The sequence below is a fragment of the Phyllostomus hastatus genome, unplaced genomic scaffold, assembly GCF_019186645.2.
Source record: "Phyllostomus hastatus isolate PE091 unplaced genomic scaffold, TTU_PhHast_1.1 phas_contig_1, whole genome shotgun sequence".
NCBI classification, from domain to species: Eukaryota; Metazoa; Chordata; class Mammalia; order Chiroptera; family Phyllostomidae; genus Phyllostomus; species Phyllostomus hastatus.
Window position 1 is genome coordinate 24,374,255 of NW_025333498.1, and position 24,380 is coordinate 24,398,634.

Here is a 24,380-nt window from a genome sequence, read left to right on the forward strand (position 1 = left end):
CTTTACAAATACTGCTTGCCTGGATTTCAAATAGATTCAGGCATCATTCTCCTACCAATTTTAACTTAATTTCCTTTAAGAAGTGGGCTTAGGTATTTGCTCTTTCTATGTTACTGTAAATAACTGTTTTATTTTGGGTTTTGGTTTGATTACTATCTTTCAAATGAACAAAATAAACTTGTTTCTCTGGATATATATATATTCAGAGAATATAAACTATATAAGAACTATATCTAGTCCTTATTTTTATGGAATACCTTACATATAATTTTAATATGCTGCAAAGATGATCTCAAGATATACATACATGAGCACATGTATCTACATATTCATGTAGAAACACATACATGCACACTTTAAAAAAACCATACACATATCTCACAAAAATTATTATGATTGTTTTTAGGAATACTTAGAGTCTATATTCAAGGAATATGCCAATGTATTATGCAGGGAAATTTGGGTCATGATTTTGTAAAAAAGTTTTAATCCTTACTTCACAACATATATCAAAAATAATTCTAGATTTTTAAAGATTTAAAAACAAGTGTATTAATATGATATAAAGCATGTATAATGTAGAATATATACATTAAATGTAGATATGGGCTTTAAATGTAGAATATATATGTGGATGCTTTATATGCAGAATCTAGGTGAATATTTTTATTCCCTCTAAATAAAATTTATTTTCTATCTTAACCTATAGATAAAAATTTAAAAACTTAATGACGCTATTGCCAAAAAAGTCAAAATCACTCAGGCATCAAAAACAAGTGATAAGATGAAAAACAAGCTGGAGGATATATTTGCCAAAAAAGTGTTAATATACTTAATAAATGAAATGAATTCCTTAAAATATAGTATCACCTGATGGAACAATGGGTAAAAATATCAACAAATATTTCATATTATATAAATAAGTAACATGCTGCTGATACTAATAAACATATCTTTACAATTTTACTGTGTTAATTAGACACAAGGGGATACACATTTCCTCTACCAAAAGGTTTTAAAATATGGTAAAGGTTAGTATTAGTGAGTGGTCTGAACTCTCTGGAGAGCAATTTGACACTGACTTCATAGCCTTAACCTGGTCATACCTTTGACTCCCCAATATTCTATTAACAAAAATCCATCTGAAGGAAACAATTAGAAATACAGAAAATATTTATGTGCAAAAATTATCATTGTGCAGTTATTATAATATTAATAAATTCAAAACTTAATAAATAATGGAGTCATTTGTTTTGTTTATTCATTTATTCCAACAAATCTTAATCTCCCCAATATAAATCTTTACAAGTATTCTTCATAAGAATACTAACTCTTAAAATATTAATACAATGTGAGAAGGGATAAAATTTCATATGGTTCTAAAAACCATGACAGATACCTCAGAATAAGTATCCCAAGCGGAGTATCAATTGGATCAATGGAAGTTGACTAGCTAATTGTACATGGAGAGGGTGGGACGTGGAAATCCAAATGATGGAGCGGTTGGTTTCATTGGTAAGAAATACTAAAGTATATGGCATCATAAATTTATTTTGATGCCCATCCCTAAAAATAAAATCGAACTATACTGATAAACAAATCTAAAACAATGACTGACACCAAAAGAATCTATTGGAATAAGAATATTTTATAGAGGTAGGTTTTGAGTTAACAATTTCCATCAGCAATGCGCTAATAGGTGGATTGGGGTCACTGAACATTCTGATGAGCACACAAATTCAGTTTCATCTTGGTGAATGGTTTCTCTATTTCCAGATACATGGTATAGACTCAATACATATATTGAGTCAACCAAATAGGGCCAAGTTAATTTTCCTCAGTCTACTTAACAATACATTTCAGCATAAAATTCTGAATAGTTCAAACCACTGATTTATTTAAGATGATTGAAAACTCCTGATCTGTGTGTACCAAAGGAATACAGCTTAATATGGTGTCACTTTCAACATGGATTTTGGAAAAGATAACACATTTTCAAATGATAACTTTTATCATCTTGATTGACCGATAAAGAGAAACAAGTAAGATATCATTTAGTTTCTGCATCACATGTACTGATTTATCTTAAATTGGTCTAAGTCATTTGGTTCACATAAAAATTGAAACAATTTCCAATATGTGTTTTTTTAATATTTAAAGGACTAAACAACTTAATGGATAAAAGAGTGTATCTTACTTTCATCTTCAATATAGTCATCCCAGTTCAACATGCTCACTGTCCTATTGAAAGCAGTACCATTCCCATCCAATGAGTTATTGAAGAAGGAAGTGATGTTTATCTCAAAGGAAGAATTATCTGGAGGCCATTGCAAGCATTTGTTCCGCAGGTTGCCCATGAAGAGCTGCAGCCCTATCAGCGCGAACACGCTCAGACAGAACACAGTCAGGATCATGACGTCGGAGAGCTTCTTCACTGACTGAATCAGGGCCCCCACGATGGTCTTCAGGCCTGCAAATAAAATCAGAGGGAGAAATTTAAATACACCATTTAATAGCTACTTTACCAACAAAAACATCATGAGCTTGTCCTGGAAAATAAAGATGTCATGCAGAATGCCAAGAATATTAGAGTAAAGTTTGCAATTGAATAACATTTTCATGAAAAGCCTGCTAGCTGGTGAAAATGAATGAAAGCAGAACTTGTATGTTCATTAGAATACTGTAAATGGAAATGAACTAAAGTGTACTTCCAAATGCTCCTTAAAACAAAATAATGGTTTTTTTATTCATGCTTAGACATCAACCTTTTGTAAATATTTTGCTTTTATTTGCAGATGTCTTACTCCCTAACCTCTTAGTGATTTTAGAAAAGTCTGCATGAATAGAGTAGTAATAAATCATCAAGTCAACTGAATTATAAGGTTATATGTCTCCAAATTCTGCAAGCTTGAATATAGGTTAGAAAAGGAAGACATCTGAAAACTGAGCCCCATGCAATACTCATGCTATCCTTTGCTCTTTCATCTACCTGGAGGTATGGAAATTACCAGTCTTTGACCTAAATGGTCAAATTTGCATCAGTTTGAATGTCTCATACTTTAGCTTCTATGTGGAAAGCTTGATGTTACAGGATGCAGACCAGGTAGCCTGTTACTGCAAATGCTTCATGCAAAAACTCGTTAAACTCAAAGGCTGATTTAGAACAGTTTTAAAGAAAGCAACTAGTAAAAGCAATGAATCAAATCCATCCAAAATGTGATGTACTGATTCTTGCTTTTTTACATAGTTCTTTGCCATAGGTGACAAGCAATAAAGCTTATGCACAAAAGCTGCGATTATAGCACCAGCGCAGCTCAACTCAGCCTCGGTGTTTAACCCAGCTCTCACCTGGAATGACTGAAATTGTTTTCAGGGCTCGGAGAACTCTGAATGTTCTCAACGCTGAGACATTGCCCAGGTCCACAAACTCTGTCACATATCTGCAATAGGGAGTTCACACACAAACACAATGACAAAACACAAGAAACAGTTGGAGATATAAGGGGCCTACCACCTTATACCAGTTTCTTCTTACCTGGAATTACAGAAATAGTTTTCAAAGCTCTCAAGACTCTGAAAGTTCGAAGAGCTGAAACATTGCCTAGGTTTACAAATTCTGTTACATACCTGTAGAATTAAATCAGAGTTATTCAGAATTTAGGGAAATCTAAGCCTATGTTGGTCTTACATTAAGACCTTTTCAACCTTAATGAGTGTTGCCACCAGATTTCCCAATTAAGAGGAAAATGGCATTGTCATCAATCATCATCTCTGTTACTTGGAAAACTGTTATTTTACAGTGCTAACTGAAATGACAGCCATATAATTACCATGATAGTTCCTATCTTCTCCAAAGTGGGTCATTTAATTGGAGGAAAAATAGTTTAAATTCATAGGATAAGTATGAAAAATGTTTGATCTGTCAAGGGAAGCCACCAAGGAGAAAAACAGTGTAGGCTCCCACCAATGACTTACTCTTCCAGGATGGAAGATGTATTAAAATACTTACGCAAAAGTAATGACTGTGAAATCCAACCAATTCCATGGATCCCGTAGAAATGTGAAATCTTCTAAACAAAAGCCCCTTGCAAGTATTTTTATAAGTGATTCGAAAGTATAAATTCCTGTAAAGGTATACCTGAGAAAAAATAGTCAAGCCCATATTAAAGATTTAGTAGGTAATTTACATGGAAATATCTTAAAAGGAACTTAAACAACAAAAAATAGAGGTTTCTAAGTGGCTCCCTACAATGTAGAGTGTAGGCAGGGTTTATGACAGAAAGAAACATTACATTTTGAAAGACATTCTCTTTGACTGTAACTAGATGAGTACTGTATTTGCTACATCAATTTGAAGACCTGAATAATATGTTTCTATATGAAGATACTATCTAAAATACACTGGTTTTTGGTCTGATTGAAGCAAATAGGTATTAATCCAATAATTAATGATGTAGTGGTGTTCAATAAAATATGCATTATTAAGACACATGAAATATCTACAAATAAAATAGAAAAGTAATAGCCATGAGAAAAGGAATATACAAACTAGGTATAATTTTTATCATTGGCTATTAGTAATCTCTGGTCTTCAAAAGACACTGAGACCCATAAGAAAGATAGAGAGCTACAAACATTTGCCAGCAAACCAGTGTGATAATTTGAGCTGCTAAATGAATCACCACTGCAAACTTGGACCTAGAGGTAATTAGTGCTTGAAATGAACTTCAACTATTATCTAACTTGTCTGGTTTGGAGGAGCTAGTATGATTTGTTAAAGAAGCTGGAGTCTCAAGCTGTTAAATGCACAATTTGAAATAAAAAGGGATGAGAATATTAAAGGATACATTTCTACTTACTCCACATTCTTTGTCCAGTCCGGAGGATTACTCATTGTCATAAACACACAGTTGGTAAGAATGGTGCACATAATGAGCACATTGAATAAAGTAGGGTGTCGTCAAGGAAGACAAAGTTCAATGGAAAATCTCACATTCACGCACTGCCATGTCTTTGCCACCATGAAGTTTAGAGCTGTTACACCCTTATCCTTTTACTAGTGAGTTTGGTTTTTTTCCATTTCTGTCACTCAACAACCCCACATCTAGGTCATGTCAAGCCAAGTCATCAACTGTTTTGAGGCCAATTTGGTGCATTTTAGTCATTACAAAGATTAAATATAAAGCAATGCGTTCATTAGTAAATAATTTACCAGTTTAATTTTTTTAATGACAGACTCAACTCACTCAACCACAACTGCAAGTTCAGCATGTATGCAAAGCATGAAAAATTCAACAGAATTCAAGTGAATAAATAAATGCATTGTACTTCCATTCTAAGGGTCACCATGGTGAAATGTCTTTTACAAGATCCTTTCTGAGTATAGAATATACTGTAATTACTCATAAAATTCTGAATAGTAAGAAAAAATGGCTGGTATTAGTGTTGACATTTGTTGGATTTGTAATTGTGGCCAAATTATCTGTTAATTTCCCTGAACCTTGGTTCACTTCACTATAAAAGTGAAAAAAATAACTATTTTACAGGGTTTCTGTGAGGATAAAAAATGTTAAATATCTTTTACAATATAGTTAATGTGTCTGACATACAGTAAATGCTAAGTAAACTGCTTTTCTGACTTCCTAAATCATAGAGAACACTACTCATAGCAAATGTCTAGTTTGTTTCACTCCAACTCACTTTGCTTTTGTGGAATAGTCAATTCCCTTCATTTTTCTGAAAAACAACAAAACTCTTTAAGAAAATGTTTGGCAGTCAGATAATGAAATGACTTTCTTTTATATTGAATGGAAAGCACAAGGATGCAGTTGCAATTATGCAAAAGAACAACCTTTATCAATGTAAATTTAGACACAATTAGAAAAATCTTTAAGAATAAATAGAAGCTATTCATAACCCTTCTCACTCTTTACTTTTATTATACATTTTCACATTACTTGCACATAACGAAATATCAACACAATTTCAAGTGTGGTGAAATAGGACAGTGCGTAGCCAGTGTGGCATTAAACTAGAAAGAAAGTACCTGTGCACTACAATGGGCTTTAGTTAGAGCAATGATTGATTTTTCGTTTTTACTAGTACAAACTAAATGGCACATGCTTAATCCTCAGCTAATTCAAAGGCATGCATGTGAAAACAATCATATGTGAGTGATCTGGATTGGCCATGTGAGGGCACTACAACCTAGAGAATACAGAAAAATACCATTTCAAAGAAGAAATATATTTTTCCTTTAATGCTGAAAACAAACAAAAAGTAGGTAAAATTAAAGATGATTTGCCATTAATAAGTGAAACTAGAGGATCACAAAGGAGATCTGTTATCCTGCTAGGCCCTCCTGGAGAAAATCACTCTCCTTGGCCAGCTGGCACCATTATGAATGCATGCTTCCCAATCTCAAGGGCCCTCAACACGGTCCTGTATTTCTCCACTTAGCTCCATTTCTTACTCTGCAAAGATAATTTCAAATATTCTCCATGCTTCTCTGACATCCAATCTTCTTCTTTCTTCCCTCCTACCTCAAACTGATGACCTTATTTTCTAAGTCTCTGAGATAAGAGATAACATATCTCTACCCCCACCCTCAAACTGACAAACCTCTCTGTATTGGGACCAGTCCTTTTTCCTTTTTGTTTCAATGGAAGAAGTTTTCAACCCCTGAATCCATACTCTGGACACATCCTACTCTTCCGAAATACTTCAGAAACCTCTCTTCTCTTATCTTTTATATCTCCCACTCTATTGGCCTCTTCCAATCAACATAAACTTGCTTAGGTCTCAGCCCTGGCTGGTGTGGCTCAGTGGATTGAATGCTGGTCTGAGAACCAAAGGGTTGTGGGATCCATTCCCAGTCAGGGCACATGCCAGGGTTGTGAGCCAGGTCCCTAGTAGAGGGTGCATGAGAGGCAACCACACACTGATGTTTCTCCTCCTCTCTTTCTCCCTTCCTTTGCCTCACTCTAAAAATAAATAAATAAAATTTTAAAAACTTGCTTGTCTCTCCTATCTTAGGGAGATAGAGTGAGGATATCTTCTTGTACCCCACAATCCTCCTTAACTACTTTCAGTCCCAACTTTTTTCTCCATCCATAGCCAAACTTCTTAAAAAAAAAGCTGTTTACCTCTTTCTCAGCCTAGTGGTTTTCCTTCTGAAGACAAAACTCTCCATGTTGTGTTACTAAAAATGAAAGGATAATTTTGAATTCTTATTTGACTTGCTTGCTTAGTAGTCATCACAAAGATGATTCTTCTCCAATGCATAATGTTCTTTTGCCTTTGCTTCAGAAGGTCCCAATCCCTTGGTTTCTTCATGACTCATGGGTAACAATTTCTTCATATCTTTAAAAATGTTGTAATTCTTTTTTGAAAAGAAGGACATAGACTATCTCAACCAATCCCCACCTCCTCTGCTGCTGTATTCATCCTAGTAGAATAGAATTCATCAATAAACATGGCCTCAAGTACCACCAATCTCAAATGTCTCTCTCCAGGCTAGACCTCTCTTCTGGACTCCACGCACCTGCCTGTCCATATGAAATCCACATGCGTTGATCTCATTGACACTTCAAAATTATTTAATTTTGAGTTATAAAACTGAACTAAAAATTATTTCATTCAGCCTCTCTGTCTACTGCCCCCCAAAACAAAACTGCTCCTTTGACACCTCTGTATCTTATAAAATGTCCTATGGTTTAGCCAGGAATCAAGGCACAATCTTGAATTTCTATCTTTCCCTGAATTTTCACATACAGCTCAGCACCAAACACTGTCAATGCTACCTGCTATCTCTGGATCCAGTCAACTTTTTTGCATTCCCACATTACCACATGGTCTAGGTATGTATCAAGTCTAACCTAGATTATTGCAGTTTCTTCTAAGTGGATCTTTCTGAATCTATTTTTGGTTCCTTTCAATCTATTCTGCATACTGATTAGAAGCTATTTCTAGTAGAAAGCTACCCACAACAGCACCTGACATTTAGATATATGGGCTGTATAATCTGGTAGCATCTTATACAATTCCTCCAAAGACTAATTTTAATGTTGATCATTTCTACTAGAATGCTAACTTAATAAGGGCAGAAACAATGTCTGCACTGTTCACCCTTAAACAGTTGCTATTTCACACAGGAAATATTTTAGATTTGCCAACTGACAGGTTAGTATAAATGAAAAGGTTAATATATTTTATTAATGTTTTATATAAAGAAATTCATAGATTAAAAAGAACCTTTTTCTTATATCGTATCATGTTCATCTGCCTCTATGTTATTTTATCAAGGCAAATCTAAAATATTTCCTGTGTGTACATAATGAGGAGAGACCAAGTTTATACTGAAAAAGGTTACTATGGCCCTTGGTGTGGGATCTGGATAATGGAAGTACAGGCATGCCCAACTCTGCATCATCCTAGGTAGGGTGAAGCAGCGTGAGCTTTAAAGCAATGAACTGCAAGTGGATCAGATGCAGCCCTTACCAGGCATGTGGGCTTCAGCAAGCACTCTAATTCTTTAATGTTCAGTTTTCTTGTATAAATGCAGATAACAGTATGACTACTTCTCTTAGAGGATACAATTATTTTTATGATTATTAATCATTTATTAATTGAATATAAAATGTAGAGTATTTCTTTGTCATTCTTAAGGAAGGGAAAGATATTGTTTGAACTTCTGTTCAGAGACTTTGTAATGATATATAATATCCATAAGTTTCAGGAGGGGTTAAAAATATTTTTTTATTTATTTATTGTTAAAGAAAGGGATGGGAAGAAGGAGAGGGAGAGAAACATCATTGTGCGAGAGATACATTGATTGGTTGCCTCTTGCACACTCTCAACTGGAGACCTGGTCCGCAACCCAGGAGTGTGCCCTGACTGGGAATAGAACCAACGACCATTCAGTTCGCAGGCCAGCACCCAATCCACTGAGCCACAACAGCTAGCGCTCAGGGGAATTTTTAACTTAAAAAATATAGAAACTAAAGGTAGAAGAGTTTTATGTTAGCAGTTTTTTGAACATAGTAATGGAGAATTCAAAGCAGTGTAGATAGGTCTCTTTCTATACATTGGTGCCTATTTCTGAGTCAGCAGAAATATTAACTAAATGTTACATATATATTGTTAACTCTTGAGTTGTTTCATTCTATTATTAACAATGTTCTAACTATGTGATATTATGTGACAAATTTTGAGCACTTAAAGCAGGGGAAATAGATATTATAAGTTGTTCTCACACTTTTCCAGAGCCCTATATAGTTCTTTGCATGGACAACCATGAAGTTTTAAATTTCTGCATAGATACTGTACAATTCTGGGATGTGCTAAAAAGCTCACTCTGTATGTAATGAAACAATAAACTGGAATCAATAAAAACCTTTTAAATTCAGAGACAGACATTATACTTTTAAACCCCCAGTAAATTATACTTGAGGATTTAAAAATGGATTTTCTTCTGTTGGATGGAAAAAGCAAAGGCTAATAATCAGAAGACCTGGTCTGAAGTTTTTAGCTCTGCCATTGATATATAATAAAGCCTTAGAAACTCAATGAACTCATCTACAAAATGAGAAAGATGAGACTCGCTGTACAATGTTTTGGTCTCTTACAGCTCTGAACTCTTGTGCTATATAAACATTTTGTTTGCCAAGTCAAGTTTTAAGAGAGTAGTGATTTGTACAGAAATATTTGTAGAATTCCTTAAGCAATATGAGAGTTTTCCTTTGCTACTCTTGCAATAGTGGCTGCTACTGCTACCAATAATAGTTGTCATACCTACCATTTACTGAGTATCTGCTAAGTGCTAGTTGTGGTGCTAGGGACTTCTCATACATTTTCTTATTAATGATGTATAAATTATGCTTACAATTGCATAGACAGAGAAACTGAGATTCAAAACAGTTGGAGTGACTTGGCCCAAGGTCAAATAGCTAAAAATAAATCTCAGAGGTGGCATTTGAATGCTGGTTTCCTGATAGCAAAAGCTGTTTTTCATTTTCCTCCCCTGTGTAAATGACAGCCAGTTCTGCATTAGTTGTGTGATTTGGAGTGTCTCTTTCATGACTTTAAATACCATCCGTACACTGACATCTCTCAAAGTCATACCTCCAGTACAACCCATTCCTGAACTTGCATTTTCATCTAACTTCTCACCTCTCCACAGAATGTGTAATAGGCATCTAAAAGATAGCATGTTCAAATCAGAGCTCTAGATTTTACTCACCATTATTGATGCACTGGAAGTCACCCTGAGCTCAGTTAACAGAAACTTCGTTTTTCTTTCTTGACCAGACTAAACACTTGGATTCAGCCTTACCTCTGCACATTCCCTGATATCCTACATCCAATTGCTCCATGAAACCTGTCAGCTCTTCTGCAAAATACATCTAAATCTGATGACATTTAGCCATCTTCATTGTTTCTACCACAGTCCAAGCTACCAGCATCTTTTGACTTCAGAAGGGCAGTAGACCTCCAATCTTTTGTTTTGACACCTTCCCTCCATGCATGCTATTCTCTAGGAAGCAGGGTGAACTTTGTAAAATGCCAGTTAGATCATGGCATACTCCTGCTGAAAACCCCTTAGTCATCTCTTCCTGCTGCATTAGTAAATTCAGTGTCCTCTCCATGGCCTGCAACTCCAGTCCCTGACCTCCACATTCACTGACCTTTCCTCCTCCAACTCCCTGCCTTTCCGATTCTGCTGCAGTCACACTGGACTCCCCGCTGATTCCTGAACACCCCAGTTTCACCTCCACCTTCATACTTCACCCTCATATTTGCTAGTCCCCTTGCATTTACTCTTCCTCTAAGTGTCCATCTCACTCCTTCACACCCTTTGAATGTTTGTTCAAAGGGTATCTTTTCAGAGAGAACTTCTCTGACCATATGATCTAAAATAGGACTTTGCCACTCTTCTCTTTTTATACTGCTTTATTTTGCTTAATAGCACTGATCACTAGGTGACATATGATTTATTTTTATTATCTTTCTCTTCTCAAATACACACATGCACATCAATGTGACTGCATGAGAGTGGGACTTTGTTTTGTTCAACGTTGCCCCCCAATGCTTAGAAGAACATCTGCCATGTTGTAGGTACCCAGTAAATATTTGCAAATCAACATATAAATGAATAATGAGCACAAAATGGAAAAGAGTGTGCATATGAAGTTAAAAGCATAAAAACTGACATGAAACATATTTAAAACTCTGATTGAAAATTTAAGGATGATAGATCATTTTAAACTTTTTATAACTAAAAATTATAACCATATATTATGTAACTATCAAAATAAGACACTAGGCACAGCAAAAGCATTTTCAGTTTTCAAAATATACCCTGCCAAAAATACAGTAAACATAACCTATTCTGTCAAAATCAAGGACCAAAGTTAATTTGATATACGTCAAGTTCTAATGAAAACAGTTCTTCATAAAACATGTTGGAATTTTCATTTTGAATAGAGATATGAGTCTGGGTTCAAAATACAAATTTCTTTATTGTAAGTGGTTATTTTCTGGTTTATCAACTAATAAAATGAATAGACAATGATCTCTCAACCTGTCCTGTGGTTGAGTGTGACCCACTGTGACTACCCTTAAGCATTTTTAATTTACTGAAAAGAGCACTGTGCTTGAAGGCAGAAAAATCAAGATTTCAGCGTAGGGTTTGCATTGTGAGAAATAAAACACCAAACCATTGGGGAAATCTGTTGCAAACTGTACAGTATTATATATATCAAAGCTTACTAGGATCTTTTATCAAGCCTACCACTATCACAGAAATAATGAAAAATTTATCTATCTTAGACTACCTGCCTTTTCTTCTCTTATTATCTCCATTCCAATGTGAAATAATCTGAAATGTTTTAATTCAGGAAAGTAGAGATTTTTTAAAATCTACCTTTTCTACATTGGAAGATATTTGTGGCTATAAACCAGTCGAGAAGCTTCTGGGGGAGTCAATCACTGGGCAGATATTAATAGGTCTACCTGGCTGCCTTTGCAGTTCAGTTTGCAGTGCTGCAGGCCTTCTAACAACTTTGCCCCTTGGTGGTTTTCCTTGGAGCAAGGTTCAGGTTCAGGGTTCAGGTTCAGGTTCAAGGTTCAGATTCAAGCTGTATCTTGATTCCTGGAGAAACCCCCAGCATGAACTATGTCCCCAGTGTTCGGATCAGAACTTTTGAAACTGCCCTCCTCCTCTACCACTCGGGATTTCCCTTTTTAGGAGGGCTTACATTAATATTCTTGGGTTCCCTAATGTCCCAAGATTTTTTGGAAGGGAGATTATAGCTTTCATAATATTCTCAAAGATCTCCTTGCAACATTTTTAAAACAAAAAGCTGCCTTTTTCTTTAATATCGGGTTTTCTTAATTCCACCTCATCATTCAGATTCAGGACAAAATATGTTTCTCTGACCTATTTAAAGCTTCCATTTTGCATCTGATTCTCTAACTTCTGGTTCATTAGTCATTTATTCAACTTAGACTCTACCAGTGTCTACTCTGAACAAAACATTAGACTAAGTCTCTGTTTTCACATAATCGCATGTAAAAATAATGTTGACATAGGGGGTATATAATTATTTGTAAAATATATAAATAATTAATGAAATGTTTTATTTAGTGCACACATTATAAATACTTGAAACCTAATAACAGAGCACAATTTATAATTCAGGAGACCCAAATCTACATCTTAACTTTATTAATCATTCCTGATGCTAAGTTAAAGACATTTTTTTTTCTCCTGTACAACTAGGCTCTCTTACTTAAAAAACAATAAGGAAACATATTGCTTTAGCTAATTCAGAAGACATTATTAAATCTTAAAATGTAAAAAATAATCAAATTGAAATAGGTTGATGTCCATACAAAACTTTGAGGTGGTGGGAGGAGAATGAACTAAAGGTTAGAAGGAGATTAAATTCTAGAATGCCAGGCCTCTGAAGAAATCACTTACAAAAATGGTAGGCAAGTCTGGGGACATAATTAACAGTCCCTCCACCCAACACTGAAATGAATTTCCGGGTACTATGCTAACCCACCTCCTGAATTTTGCACCTCAATCTAATTCAAATATTTTCTGGGCCTGCTAGGGGCAATGAGCTTCTACACTGAAAGCCTTAGAGCCAGGTCCTGGGCTGCCCATGTCATGGAATCCCAGGCAACCACTGTTCTAAAGATACAACACTAGAAGTTGTCTTATCTGAGGCTTTGCTTAAATTTCAGTTTCCCTTTCAGTAAACTTAACTCTGGTTCCTGATGCACATCAGTGCTTATCCCATGCTTCTGTGTTCTTCCTGGCAATGCCCCTGCCTGGCACTGCCCCAGGTTTCCAAACCTTTGCTTTCTCAGTTTTTCTAGGGCTGGCTGTCAGGCAGACCACAGTCCCTGCCTGGAATAAAACCTATCATTCACAACTACTCTATGTAACCTTCAGGAGTAAATCAAATTACTATTTGCCACCAAGGTGGCATCAGTCCTATTTCTAGGAAGTAGTAGCTGCTCCAATAGGGAGAATGAAGAAAAAATGAGAATATAAATGGATAGACAGGTGTTAAATCTTTGGAGAGAGATAATTGTAGCAGGACCTGTGACTTGAATAGAACATAGGAACAAATGACAAAATGAAGAGGCAGGCAGACAGGCAGGCAGGCAAGAAGGAAGGAAGGGAGGGAGGGAGGGAGGGAAGAAGGAAGGGAGAAAGGAAGGGAGATAGAAAATTATTGGGAATAGAATTTGGAGAAATATTTGAAAAGGCTAGAGTGTACACAGTCATACTTGTAAACATTTACTAATCTAAAGCTTTCAAATGCTAAAATGAGAAACAGAAAGTAGTAAAATTCAGTCTAAAAAATTGTGTAATTCAGATTATGTAAATATTTTCCAAACATAGAAGCAGTAAAGAATATTAGCTCATGAAGTTTACCCATTACATAACATTGTAAAATTTTAAGAGGAAGACTTGTAATAGGAGAACCTGGTAATATGGTCGAAATTCATAGAAAAGACTTGGATGTAGCAGGCAATTCAGAAGGGAGCAGAGGAGGAAAGAAGAAAGAAGTAGTGAGCCAGGAAGAGGAGAAATACTTGGAGCATGAGGAAAACTGCTTCACTTACCTCTGATCCTATTTTGTAGTATGCTAACTGTTGAGTAAGAGGAAAGAAAAAGAGTACATGGTATTGCCAACCAACCACATATATTAAAGGAAACATTCCCAGTTCAGTAATTCAGTCCAAGAGCAAAATCATATTAAGTGACTATTTGAAAAAAAGGATATGAATGTACCAAAATCTTAATAGCTAATTTTCTAATAGGATTGAAGGGAGTTAAAATGTACAGGGCAGAGGTGGCACTGAACCTTGAGATTGCTTTCCCTTTATTCAATACTATAAATGTCTGAAAAAGAAAAAAAAGTACAACATGTAAAATAGGATTTAGAATACACATCAAGACATTTTAGGAAGAAAGTGAGACCGTTATTTAAAAATATAGCCTCATAAAATAAAGTAGTAACATACTAATTACCAACATATGACATGATAATAGGTGTGTTTTTTCTTTCTGAGTATTATAAATTCTCCTAAATTTGGTGACATGGGGATTTAAAGAAGAAAATAAAGAAAATTTGTAGTCAATGCCATTGAAATTCTTAGCATCTTTATCAAGTTTTGATACCAGTTTTTTAAAACTATAATTATAATTCATGAAAAGCATAAAATGTGATTACTTATTCAGTTAAAAATATTTTCACAAGAACTTCAGGGTTTTCCAAGTGTGTTTTTGGATCCAACTCTTTTTTGGGCACTTGCAATTTGTCTGCTAGTATATCTTCTGGGGAGAGCCATGGAAAGGGCAAAGTCTATGAATGAAGCTAAAACCCTGCTGAAAATCCAAATATTTTATATAGAGCTCAAGGGCTTAAAGAATCATTTAGACACTACTCATGGAAATGTAAAACATACATATGAAAAATTTACTCCTTTTTTCACTTTTTGCTTCACCATGCTGCAAGGTATAGACTTTGCCCTTCCTCAGTTCTCACTCTGCAGGATGCCTCCTTAGTTCTCTGCCTGTCCTGGGAATGCAGGTTCAAATTCAGGTTCCAAAGAATTTCTAAGATAATGGAGTCCTCCCATGGTCGGGCCCACCCAGCATCCTACTGCTGCCTGTGACAGATAGGAGGAGACACAACATTCTTTACCGGCTATCCCTGGGAATAGCCTGGAACCAATTAGTAAGTAGGGGAAGTAAAGGCAACTTAAGAACTCACTTTCTTATTGATATAGTACGGGTCCAGGTCCTCCAGTGGCTCTGACACCATCTCTGGAGGAATGTCTCCATAAATAAATGGAAGGGATTTTCCTGCTTCCAAGTCACTATTTGGCTTTGGGCCATTTTCATCATCCTCATCCTTGCGCTCTTGTTTGGGTCTCTTAGCTTTCTCTTCTGCAATGCGCTGTTCAATAGCGGCAAGGGATTCCCTGGTAAAGAAGCGGAAGCTGTCAGGTCCTGGTGGTACCAGCACTGACTGTGCCATCTTTTCATCCTGCTTTAATCACTGTTTAGCTCCTTGCATAAGAAAGTACTGTGGAGACAAGAGACAAAGAGAAAAAGAGAGAGAAAAAAGCAATGGTCATTAGGAAAAAAAGTGACTGTGGCAATTGCATGACATTGACATAAAATACATAAACCAAACTATCTGTAACAATACTTTAGTAAGGAGGCTGTATGTGGCATGCAGGGAATTCTCATGCATGCCTTCACTTGCTTGCATGGAGATCTATCTAATGTATTCAGTAGATGCCTATGAGGTAGTCTCATCTCCCACTCCCAAAATGTTTGAAGTGGAAATATCTGATTTAGATCTCGGAAAAGGAAGATACTGGTTTGTGCTTGTTGTTTCACTTGCGTGAATATTTTGGCAGCCATCTTTTTTAACATCCTTTCTGAAAAAATATCGGAGATCCAAAACAAGAAATGAATCATCACCCAAAATTGTAGAACCCGGGCTGCGTAGGGATCTTGCACGTATCTATTTATTTTTTCCCCTATGCTCCCTTTGGTCTACTTTTCCACCCTTAAGAGCTTATTTAAAATCAACGCACCTGGTAAAAAGCTCTGGAAATCCTGACATACCAGGAAACACAGGTGGATACTGCTTGAAAACGAGGGAGCAGGAAGGAGCGGGAATGCCGGGTTGTGTTTGGAACTGCTCGGGAGCGGCACAGGAAGGGATCCAGCTCCTGCCAACCTGGGCAGGAAGTCACCCACGTCAGAGGTCTGGAGCTTGGACCCCTGGTTTAGGAACCTGCTGTTAGCTAGTGTAATTGCTTCTTAAATTAACACATATGCAGTGCCTTAAAAATACTGTGGAGACAGCCCACTTTCTCAAATAGTGCCCATTTCATAAAATTTACAGAGCATCTTTGGATTTGAAAAAATTATCAGTTGAACATAGTTCAACCTTTAGGCACTCCTATTATGTTGGTCTTTGCAATGACATAAATTACGGTTTACTGTATTCCAATAACATTTTACTGGATTGTATCTATAACTCAACAGAGCACACCAATCACTCCAAATGTTATCTCTGAATCAGTGGCAGGAGTTTCTATGCTTTAAAAAATATACAACCGAAATCTTGACTCTGGAATGCCATCTCCATTCAATCACTTATCTATTTTTCCTTCATTTCAAAATGCCTATCCATTTTAACCCCCACTCTACAGGACTGAGAATTGCTATTTAATTATATGAAGTACATTTCCTAAGAGTAAAATTCATCAATATCTGGATGACTTTTGTAACATGATAGCTCAAACAGGGAAATCTAAAATAACGTAAGCCACTGTACCATCTCCACATTTTTTTTTTGCAATAGACTAGGTAGGACCTTTCAGCCACCAGCTAGCAGACTGCCTTCAGTACCACACTGCCTGCAAACATCCTTCATCATTTTCCTCACCCAGCCCCAGAGGCCCTCTTGCCTGGAGACAGGCCTGGCAGTTTCCTCCCTGGGGTGTGCAAGAGAGAACTGCCATGCTTGGATGTTCTAATAAAAGAGACATGCTAAAACATGCAGCCAGCAGTTTCAAAATGAAAGTGGTCCTCTGCAGATTCCCCCAAAGATTCTACTGTAAAGGTATAGAAGCATCACAAAGAATAAGCACAATAAGAATATGAAAACATTACCACTGCAGAATCTTTTATACTCAGATTTTGGGACTGATAAGCTGGCACCAAGAAGACTGCAGCTAAAATTCCATCATGCTTTTTTTCTTTTTTTCATTTTTTTTAATTCTTCTTCAAAGACCACACCTAACTTCCTGTAAAGGGATTCTGGTAATTGAAGTAAGAAGAGGCATTTCCTGTGCAGGGACTACAAAATGACATTCTTATAACTACCACCAGAGGGCGAGGAGCTATAAGAGAACCCTCTCACAGTGTGCATAGAAACTGGTGTTTAAAGCAGCCTAAAGCTTTCAATAATGGAACTCTGATCTTGCTGATTTCACTTTGTTAACTAATAATTCTTCTGTTCGTGCTTTTTATTTGCTAATCCAGAGGTCATTTATTCAACACAAGCAATTCAAATTAAAAGTAAGAAGAAAGTAAATAACAAAGGGATAAAAATAAAAACTCATAAAACAGCAATTATATTAATGAAAGGCTTACATGCAGTGATTTAACTTTGGGCTCAGCCCCTGAGTATCTAAAATCCAATAAACTGCTTTGCTAATTCAACAAAGAGATGGCCTGTGTGTTACACAAGTTAGCTTTCTCTCGATGTAAAATTAATCTAATGAGGTACCAATTTTATTTTATCTCTGATTTAAGTGACTGAAAAACAACCAGAAAAAAAAAAACATGGAAAAGCCATGGGATCCTAAATCCAATCTTTCAACTAATAGCTAAGATCTGAGGGTTTACTATGTGCCAGTCACTGACTAGGCTAAGATGTCTGCATGTGCTATATTGTCTCATTCTCCCCACAGCCCTGTCAGATAAACATGCTCATAGTCCTTATTTGAAAACTGAAGAAATCAAGCATACCAAGGTTAGGAAAAAGCCACCTGAGATCATACAGGCAGAATTCAAACTCAAAGTCTGACACCGAAAATCTGTGAACTTGAGGCTTAAAAAGAAACACCTGCTCATGCAGTCAAAGCCTAAAACAAAGATTAAGTAAAAATCAAACAGTGGTACTAATGATAATCAGAAAAAGTCATAATTATTAAATTGGTATTTTTTGCCTATTTTCTAGCTTTCCCACTTTCATTAACTATATATTTGTTGGAAATTAACAAGGGGAAGATATAGCCAAAAAGAAGTTTTTAGTCACTATAGCAAGTTTCTTTTGGTTATAAGAGACAAAAGAATGACTCAAGTTGACCTTAGAGAAAGAAGAAGGAAGAAAGGAAGGAAAGAAGGAAGGAAGAAAGGAAGGAAGGACAGTTATTCGTTGGGTCAGGTTTATTGTCTACAGAAAGCTTTTGGCTGAGGATGATTCGGGAGCTCAACTGATGTTACCTTCACCTAGTTATCCTCTGGCTCTGATTTCCGTGGTGATAGCCTTTCTAGAGATTTGTTCCTCATTATAGTAAGACGTTGTAGCAGCTCCAGACTCTCAACTTCCCAGACTTAAACCTGAAAGGAAAAAATACTCAAAAAAACTCATGTTGTATCTCACTGAGTCCAGTTGAAACACATGCCCGTCCCTGCAGTCGTCACTCTGTCCAAGGTAATCCATGCTCTCTGCTTTGACTGGCTTTCCCTAAGCCAAATAAATGTCCCACCTTCGGAACTGGGAGGAAACCTCACTTGAAACCTATGGACAATCCAGTTGTGATGGTGGTGCAAAAACATTTGTCTAAAGCAGAACTACTAGAAGAGGGGGCACTGATACTGGTCAACAGAAACAAGTGCACCTTCTTCCACTTGCGTTCACGTGTCCATTACATTTGCAGTGACTCACTACTTGGTAACATTCTGACATCAGGATATATAAACGTATTTCTTTCTTTGTTCTAGTTTCACCATTTTCATTAATATTCCATATTTAGGACTTAGAAATCAGGCAAGATATTTAGAAGATTCCTCCCCCAAAGGAATGTGCCTTATTGTAAAAAAATAGTTCACAAATCTCTATGGTGAGCATTAGCATCATTTATTAAATAAATATATGACTATTCTGGCCTCTTTTTACAGACATGTTCAACAATAGGCTAACTTGTTACACAAAAGATTCTATTTCAAAAAATTAATTAAGGAGTTCAAAATTTATGAAGCGATTTGTCAGATATATTTTTGAGGGAGAGTAAGCATAATAATAACACATAGTGTTAACTGTTGGGAACCTCCCTGCCTGGTTTCAGAAGCTGTAACCCCCACACAGCTAAAGCTGAGTGAGTGACCTTCAGACCATAAGCCACTAAGGAGACAAAGCTTATCTCCCTGGCAGGGGTGCCGCCTCTGCTCCTTTTACTTCACCCTGCATGGCCTCCAATGCTTGATCAGTTAGCCAATGATGGGTAAGATTCCCCAAGGGGGGAACAATCTAAGATAGGCAGGATCACAGGGGGCTCCCAGGGAAGGACTTGGGGGGCAACAAAGGGTGATGGACCCTTCCTCCTCAGTTTTGACATAGCTTAGTCCTCATTCTGTCTGTGAGAAATCTCCTAATCTCTTGGGTACCTTACTTCCCCTGCCTGACTTAAGCCTGAAACAATAACAGAGGGTGATGTAGCCCTGTGGTGGAAAGGGCGGGTTCCCTGGGTGATCAGGCCTGAGAAAGAATATATAAAATCCTGTGAAACCTGCTTTGCTAAGAATGCTCTCAATTAAATGATAAGGGTCTGAGCAGGAAATGAGTTTGTTTCCCAAAGTTTTATAGCCCTTTAGCTAACAGACCCTGACTCAGAATAAGCCCTCATAGTTCTTTGTATGATATCTATTGTTTGATCCTTACTGCCTGACAATGATTAATGAACTTTACCTGTATTCCTATGCAAATTGAAACCCAATAAAAACCTGTCAAGGTAAGGGTCAGTGCACTCTCCCCTTGAGAGAGTGGCCGTGCCATCCCTTTTCCTCCAAAGGACTCAGTAGTCCATGTAAATTTGTCTTGTATCTCATCCATAATGCCACGGACACTGGGGGCCAGTGTCTGTGTTACTTAACTTTTAGTTGGGCACTATTTAAAAAGTAATAGAACCATTTCTTGCAACAACATGATAAAGTAGATACCGAGAGTATCCCCACTTGAAACATGAGGAAACCGAGGTACCAAAAATTAAATAATTTGCAACATGCATAAGTCCTCACAGCTGTGAGTTGTAGAGTCAGAATTTGAACCCATGTTTTTTGGCTACAGAATCCCCATTTCTAACTATTCTACCATGCTTCTCAGCTGTTTTCCCAGTATCATTCACTCTCAGAAACACACTTAGATAATATATTAGTTGTAGGGTCACCTCTTTCTCTCCCATTGATCCAAGCCAGTTAATATGTCTTAGGATATTTAAAAGGGTGAACAGGAAATGTTTTCTCAAAACTGCAAGACCTAAGATGAGGAACACCTGAATATGTTTCCATCTTAAAAAGATTTCTGTGAAATGTAGATTTGAGATTAGAATCATACTCTCTTTTTTCTGATTTCCCAGGATAAAAATTTCAGAAGTCAAGCACATTAGTTTTCCTTCATTTCCTCTGATCCTTGTTAACGCTGTACTGATGTTTTATGAGGATGTCAAATGACATTTTACATGGTTTTTAAATTTCATCCAGTTATACTACTTTTCAGACAGAAGATTTTGTGATACAAAATTTTTAAGTCCAGACACTATATTTGGGAGACCCATAAATAATGGAAAGACAAACAATATTATTTTAAGTAGTCAGAAAGGAAAAAAACATTAAGAATTAGATTTCTAAATTTTGCTGACATTTCTATGTTGCCATTTCCATGCCTTCTTTCTTTTACATTTCTCACTTGTAAAAAAGGAGAATTAATTTTGTAAATTTCAATGTAAAAGAAATACTAAACCATGTTATTACATATGATGACATCTACAAAAAATAGTAGTTAAAGTTATATAAAAGATAAGGCAATGCAAAAGAAAGATATGTGGTAATAAATAGTATACGACTCTTTCAACAAAGATCCACATTTATAATAAGTACTCTAAAGTTAAATTCATACCAAGAAAATTATTGGCTCATTTAATCTCATAGATAAAGAAGTAGTTATAGTTTATACTATAATTAATAACTGTGGATAAGTGCTCAAAATCTCAGAGGCTTTTGTTTCTGAGTTAGGAAGCTGAGCAATACTAAGGAATGTCTTTTTCTCTGAAATTGATCTTTTCATCCTATTTTACAATTGTAATTTTTAGTTTTCTTTAGTATATTAGAATAATGTTAAAATCAAAAACTAAGAAAAGATATGCTAAATATTATCAGAAGATTTATTTTCTGTTTTTTTCTAATTTTCTTAATCCATAGGTTCAAGTCTATTTTCTCATGAACTTTCTGATCGTCACTTTCTGTGTGTGTTTTTAAATCCTTCACTCCTAAACCTTGATCTACTAGGTCAATTATGTAGCGAACAATTTCCATGAGAGGGAAAACGTTCTGCACAAGCAGGCTGACAGGTTCTCCACGCTAGATCAGGAACAGAGCATCACAGAAAAGGCAGGCACAGACTCAGTGTGGACTTTTAAGATAGACTGTCATTTCTCCTAAAATGCTAGGTTCACTTACAATATAAAAACCCTTATTTTCAGTACTTCATATTCATATAATATTTGTTGAGCAATATTCAGTTTTTAATAGAAGTGCATACCAATGTTGTTATGATGATCCCTGAAAAATTACTCAATGTACTAATGATCACTTTACAATCAACTTTCCTGGGGAAAAGTTATATATAATGAGATATATCTATATTCTTATAAAGCATTTTATTTTATTGCAGGTAAACTCGTCACGTGTTTCTACATCCTTTCTTAATTTTCAGATGTATGCAATGTATGTTAATAGACACCCACAACTACTACAAACCTTCCTAAATGAATTATCAGCTGGAAGGCCACCTCTAATCTTATTACATGTCAGTTTGTTTTTGATGGCTAGATTATACTAGAATCACAGAATTCCACTTCTGTATCTTAATCATCAGTTGAGGAAGATTTCTCAAAGTATGATCGTCCCCACAAGAGTGAGATATTTCTATGTGTTCCAAATGCTAAATATTATCTCCAGCTAAGTATCTTCATTCCTCTGTTTCACTGAGGACTTCTACCTAAAACTTTCCGCTTCAGTCCCCCCTCTTCAACAGGGGAACAAGGCAGCCTATGAGCTCCCCTGGGGGGTAGTAGATCGGAATGTGTGGGCATCTTCCTCAGGAGAAAACAAGCAGGCAGAGCCAGAAGCAGAAGGCCTTCGGAATGGAAAACAATGCTAAAAAAATAGCTACATTCCAAAGTGTCCTAAATTCAAAACGCATGTGTGTGTGTGTGCACACACCCGCCTGTGTCTGTCAGGAGAGGGAGAGCTAGAAATGAGAGAATGACAGCATGAGAAACCACGGATGTATTTCTTCATGTTATGTTAACAGGACCTAAATTCTGCTACTCTCCTTGGTTCTTGGTATTAGTTATGTCATTTATTTCTTATAATATTTTGTGAAAGAAGTAGTGTTGTCACTTTTCTAATGTAGTGGTGATTCTGGTTTATTGCCATTGCCACACAGAGCCAGCATTTAAACTCGAGTGTCTGTTTTCAAATTCTAGATACACTTGATTGTACCATTTTCCCTTGGAAGCAAGAAATGTACATGATACAGAAGTTGAGAAGGGTTGTGTTAAATATGTGATTTTTTAAGTCATTCGATCCCTATTTATACCTAAGATATTTATAGAACAGCACAGGCTTACTGCTATTAAACAAACTGGTGACCCACCAGGAATAACTTAGTTTCCCTGCATACCTTTTCTAGTGTGGGGTTAGTGCACCACTGCTGGGATCAGACTTGAACTTTCTGCACCTCAGTTTTCTCATTAGTAGAAATGAAGGCTGGCTTTGAGTTTTATGAAATAAATTTATAATGAAAAAAGGAAGCACTATAATTGGGACATAGTTGACATTTAATAAATGTTGATGTTGTTTTGTATTTTTAGAGATACCTTAGTGGTTTGTCATTTCTATGTTTTATTAAAGTTATTTATGCAAAGCCTCTTGCCCCTACCATCTCATCTTGCTTATCTTTCTTTGTGGTTTCCACAGTATCCAGCATAGTACCTCACCTGAGATAAACCATCCAGTAAATCATCAATGAATTACAGCTGTAACTCTATTTATTCAGGGGCTTTCTTGTTGTTTTCCCTGAATACACTCTTCTTTTTACTCTCCAATATAACTTACATGTCATGAAGCCAAGCTAATTTGAAGCTTCTGAGGTTTTTGTTTCTGTATACATTTATGTCACCTCCATAGTCTGAGCTTACCTTACCGTTTCTAATACATGCCCCTAACCTAAAGTCAGACTACTCTCTCCACTGCATGTCCTCTCTGTCTCACATACACATAACACATGCACTCATGCACATATCCCACATATACACATTACACATTCACTCATCACACATGCACACACCACATTCGTACACATCCCACATGCACGTATGCACAGGTATGATTGTTTCTGCCCTTTAGCTTAGATTCCCAGCCTGAAAAGTTCAAGATCCACTTATTTGCCTTTCCGAATCTTATCAATTCTACCGGTGCAGTGACTCTGGAAGATGTTCTTTACAAAATCTCTTCTTCATTTTCTGAATTTTCATTATAATTAAAGAAAAAGAATGCAGTGTCAACATCTGAATAAATCTTTATATATACCTTTTTTGCTTAATTCATCTCCAAAACTGTGTCTAGTTAAATTTTAAGGAAAGTATAAATAATCTTACATTGGTTTCCTTACCCAAGAAGATTTAACCATTCTCTGTTACCATACATATAAAGTACAAATTTTCTCTCCCCAACATTTAGAGAATCCTCCAAATTTCTTTTTCATTCTTATCTCCTGTCAATCCCCACCAGCACCTATGGTAGATTTAGATTTCCTTTTTGGGGGGTTGTCACTTATTAAGGAGCTAACTTAATGATTCCATTTTAACCAAGCATTTTTGCACTCTGTTCCTAGCTACACTTGATTTACGCAAACATCATTCATTTTGAAGGACTCTTATTGACTTACTATTATTTGGTAGACACCATGCTTTTGAAGGAAAAGGTTGCAACTGTGGAGCCATAAAAACTAGTTTGCATCCTTACTCTACCAATTTTTAGCTGTGCT

At 36.2% G+C, this 24,380-nt stretch overlaps 1 protein-coding gene across 1 annotated transcript in view; it reads right to left on the reverse strand.

Annotated features, from left to right (window-relative positions):
• SCN2A (sodium voltage-gated channel alpha subunit 2) overlaps positions 1–17,290 on the reverse strand; it is a 94,446-nt gene extending 77,156 nt beyond the window's left edge. Inside the window, 8 exon segments of the mRNA XM_045842778.1 lie at positions 2,198–2,470; positions 3,349–3,440; positions 4,010–4,138; positions 4,860–4,949; positions 14,304–14,422; positions 15,297–15,611; positions 16,132–16,277; positions 17,219–17,290. Of these exon segments, the coding sequence (XP_045698734.1) occupies positions 2,198–2,470; positions 3,349–3,440; positions 4,010–4,138; positions 4,860–4,949; positions 14,304–14,422; positions 15,297–15,563 (970 nt within the window). The 5' untranslated portion in view covers positions 15,564–15,611; positions 16,132–16,277; positions 17,219–17,290.
• Positions 17,291–24,380: the final 7,090 nt, after the last annotated feature.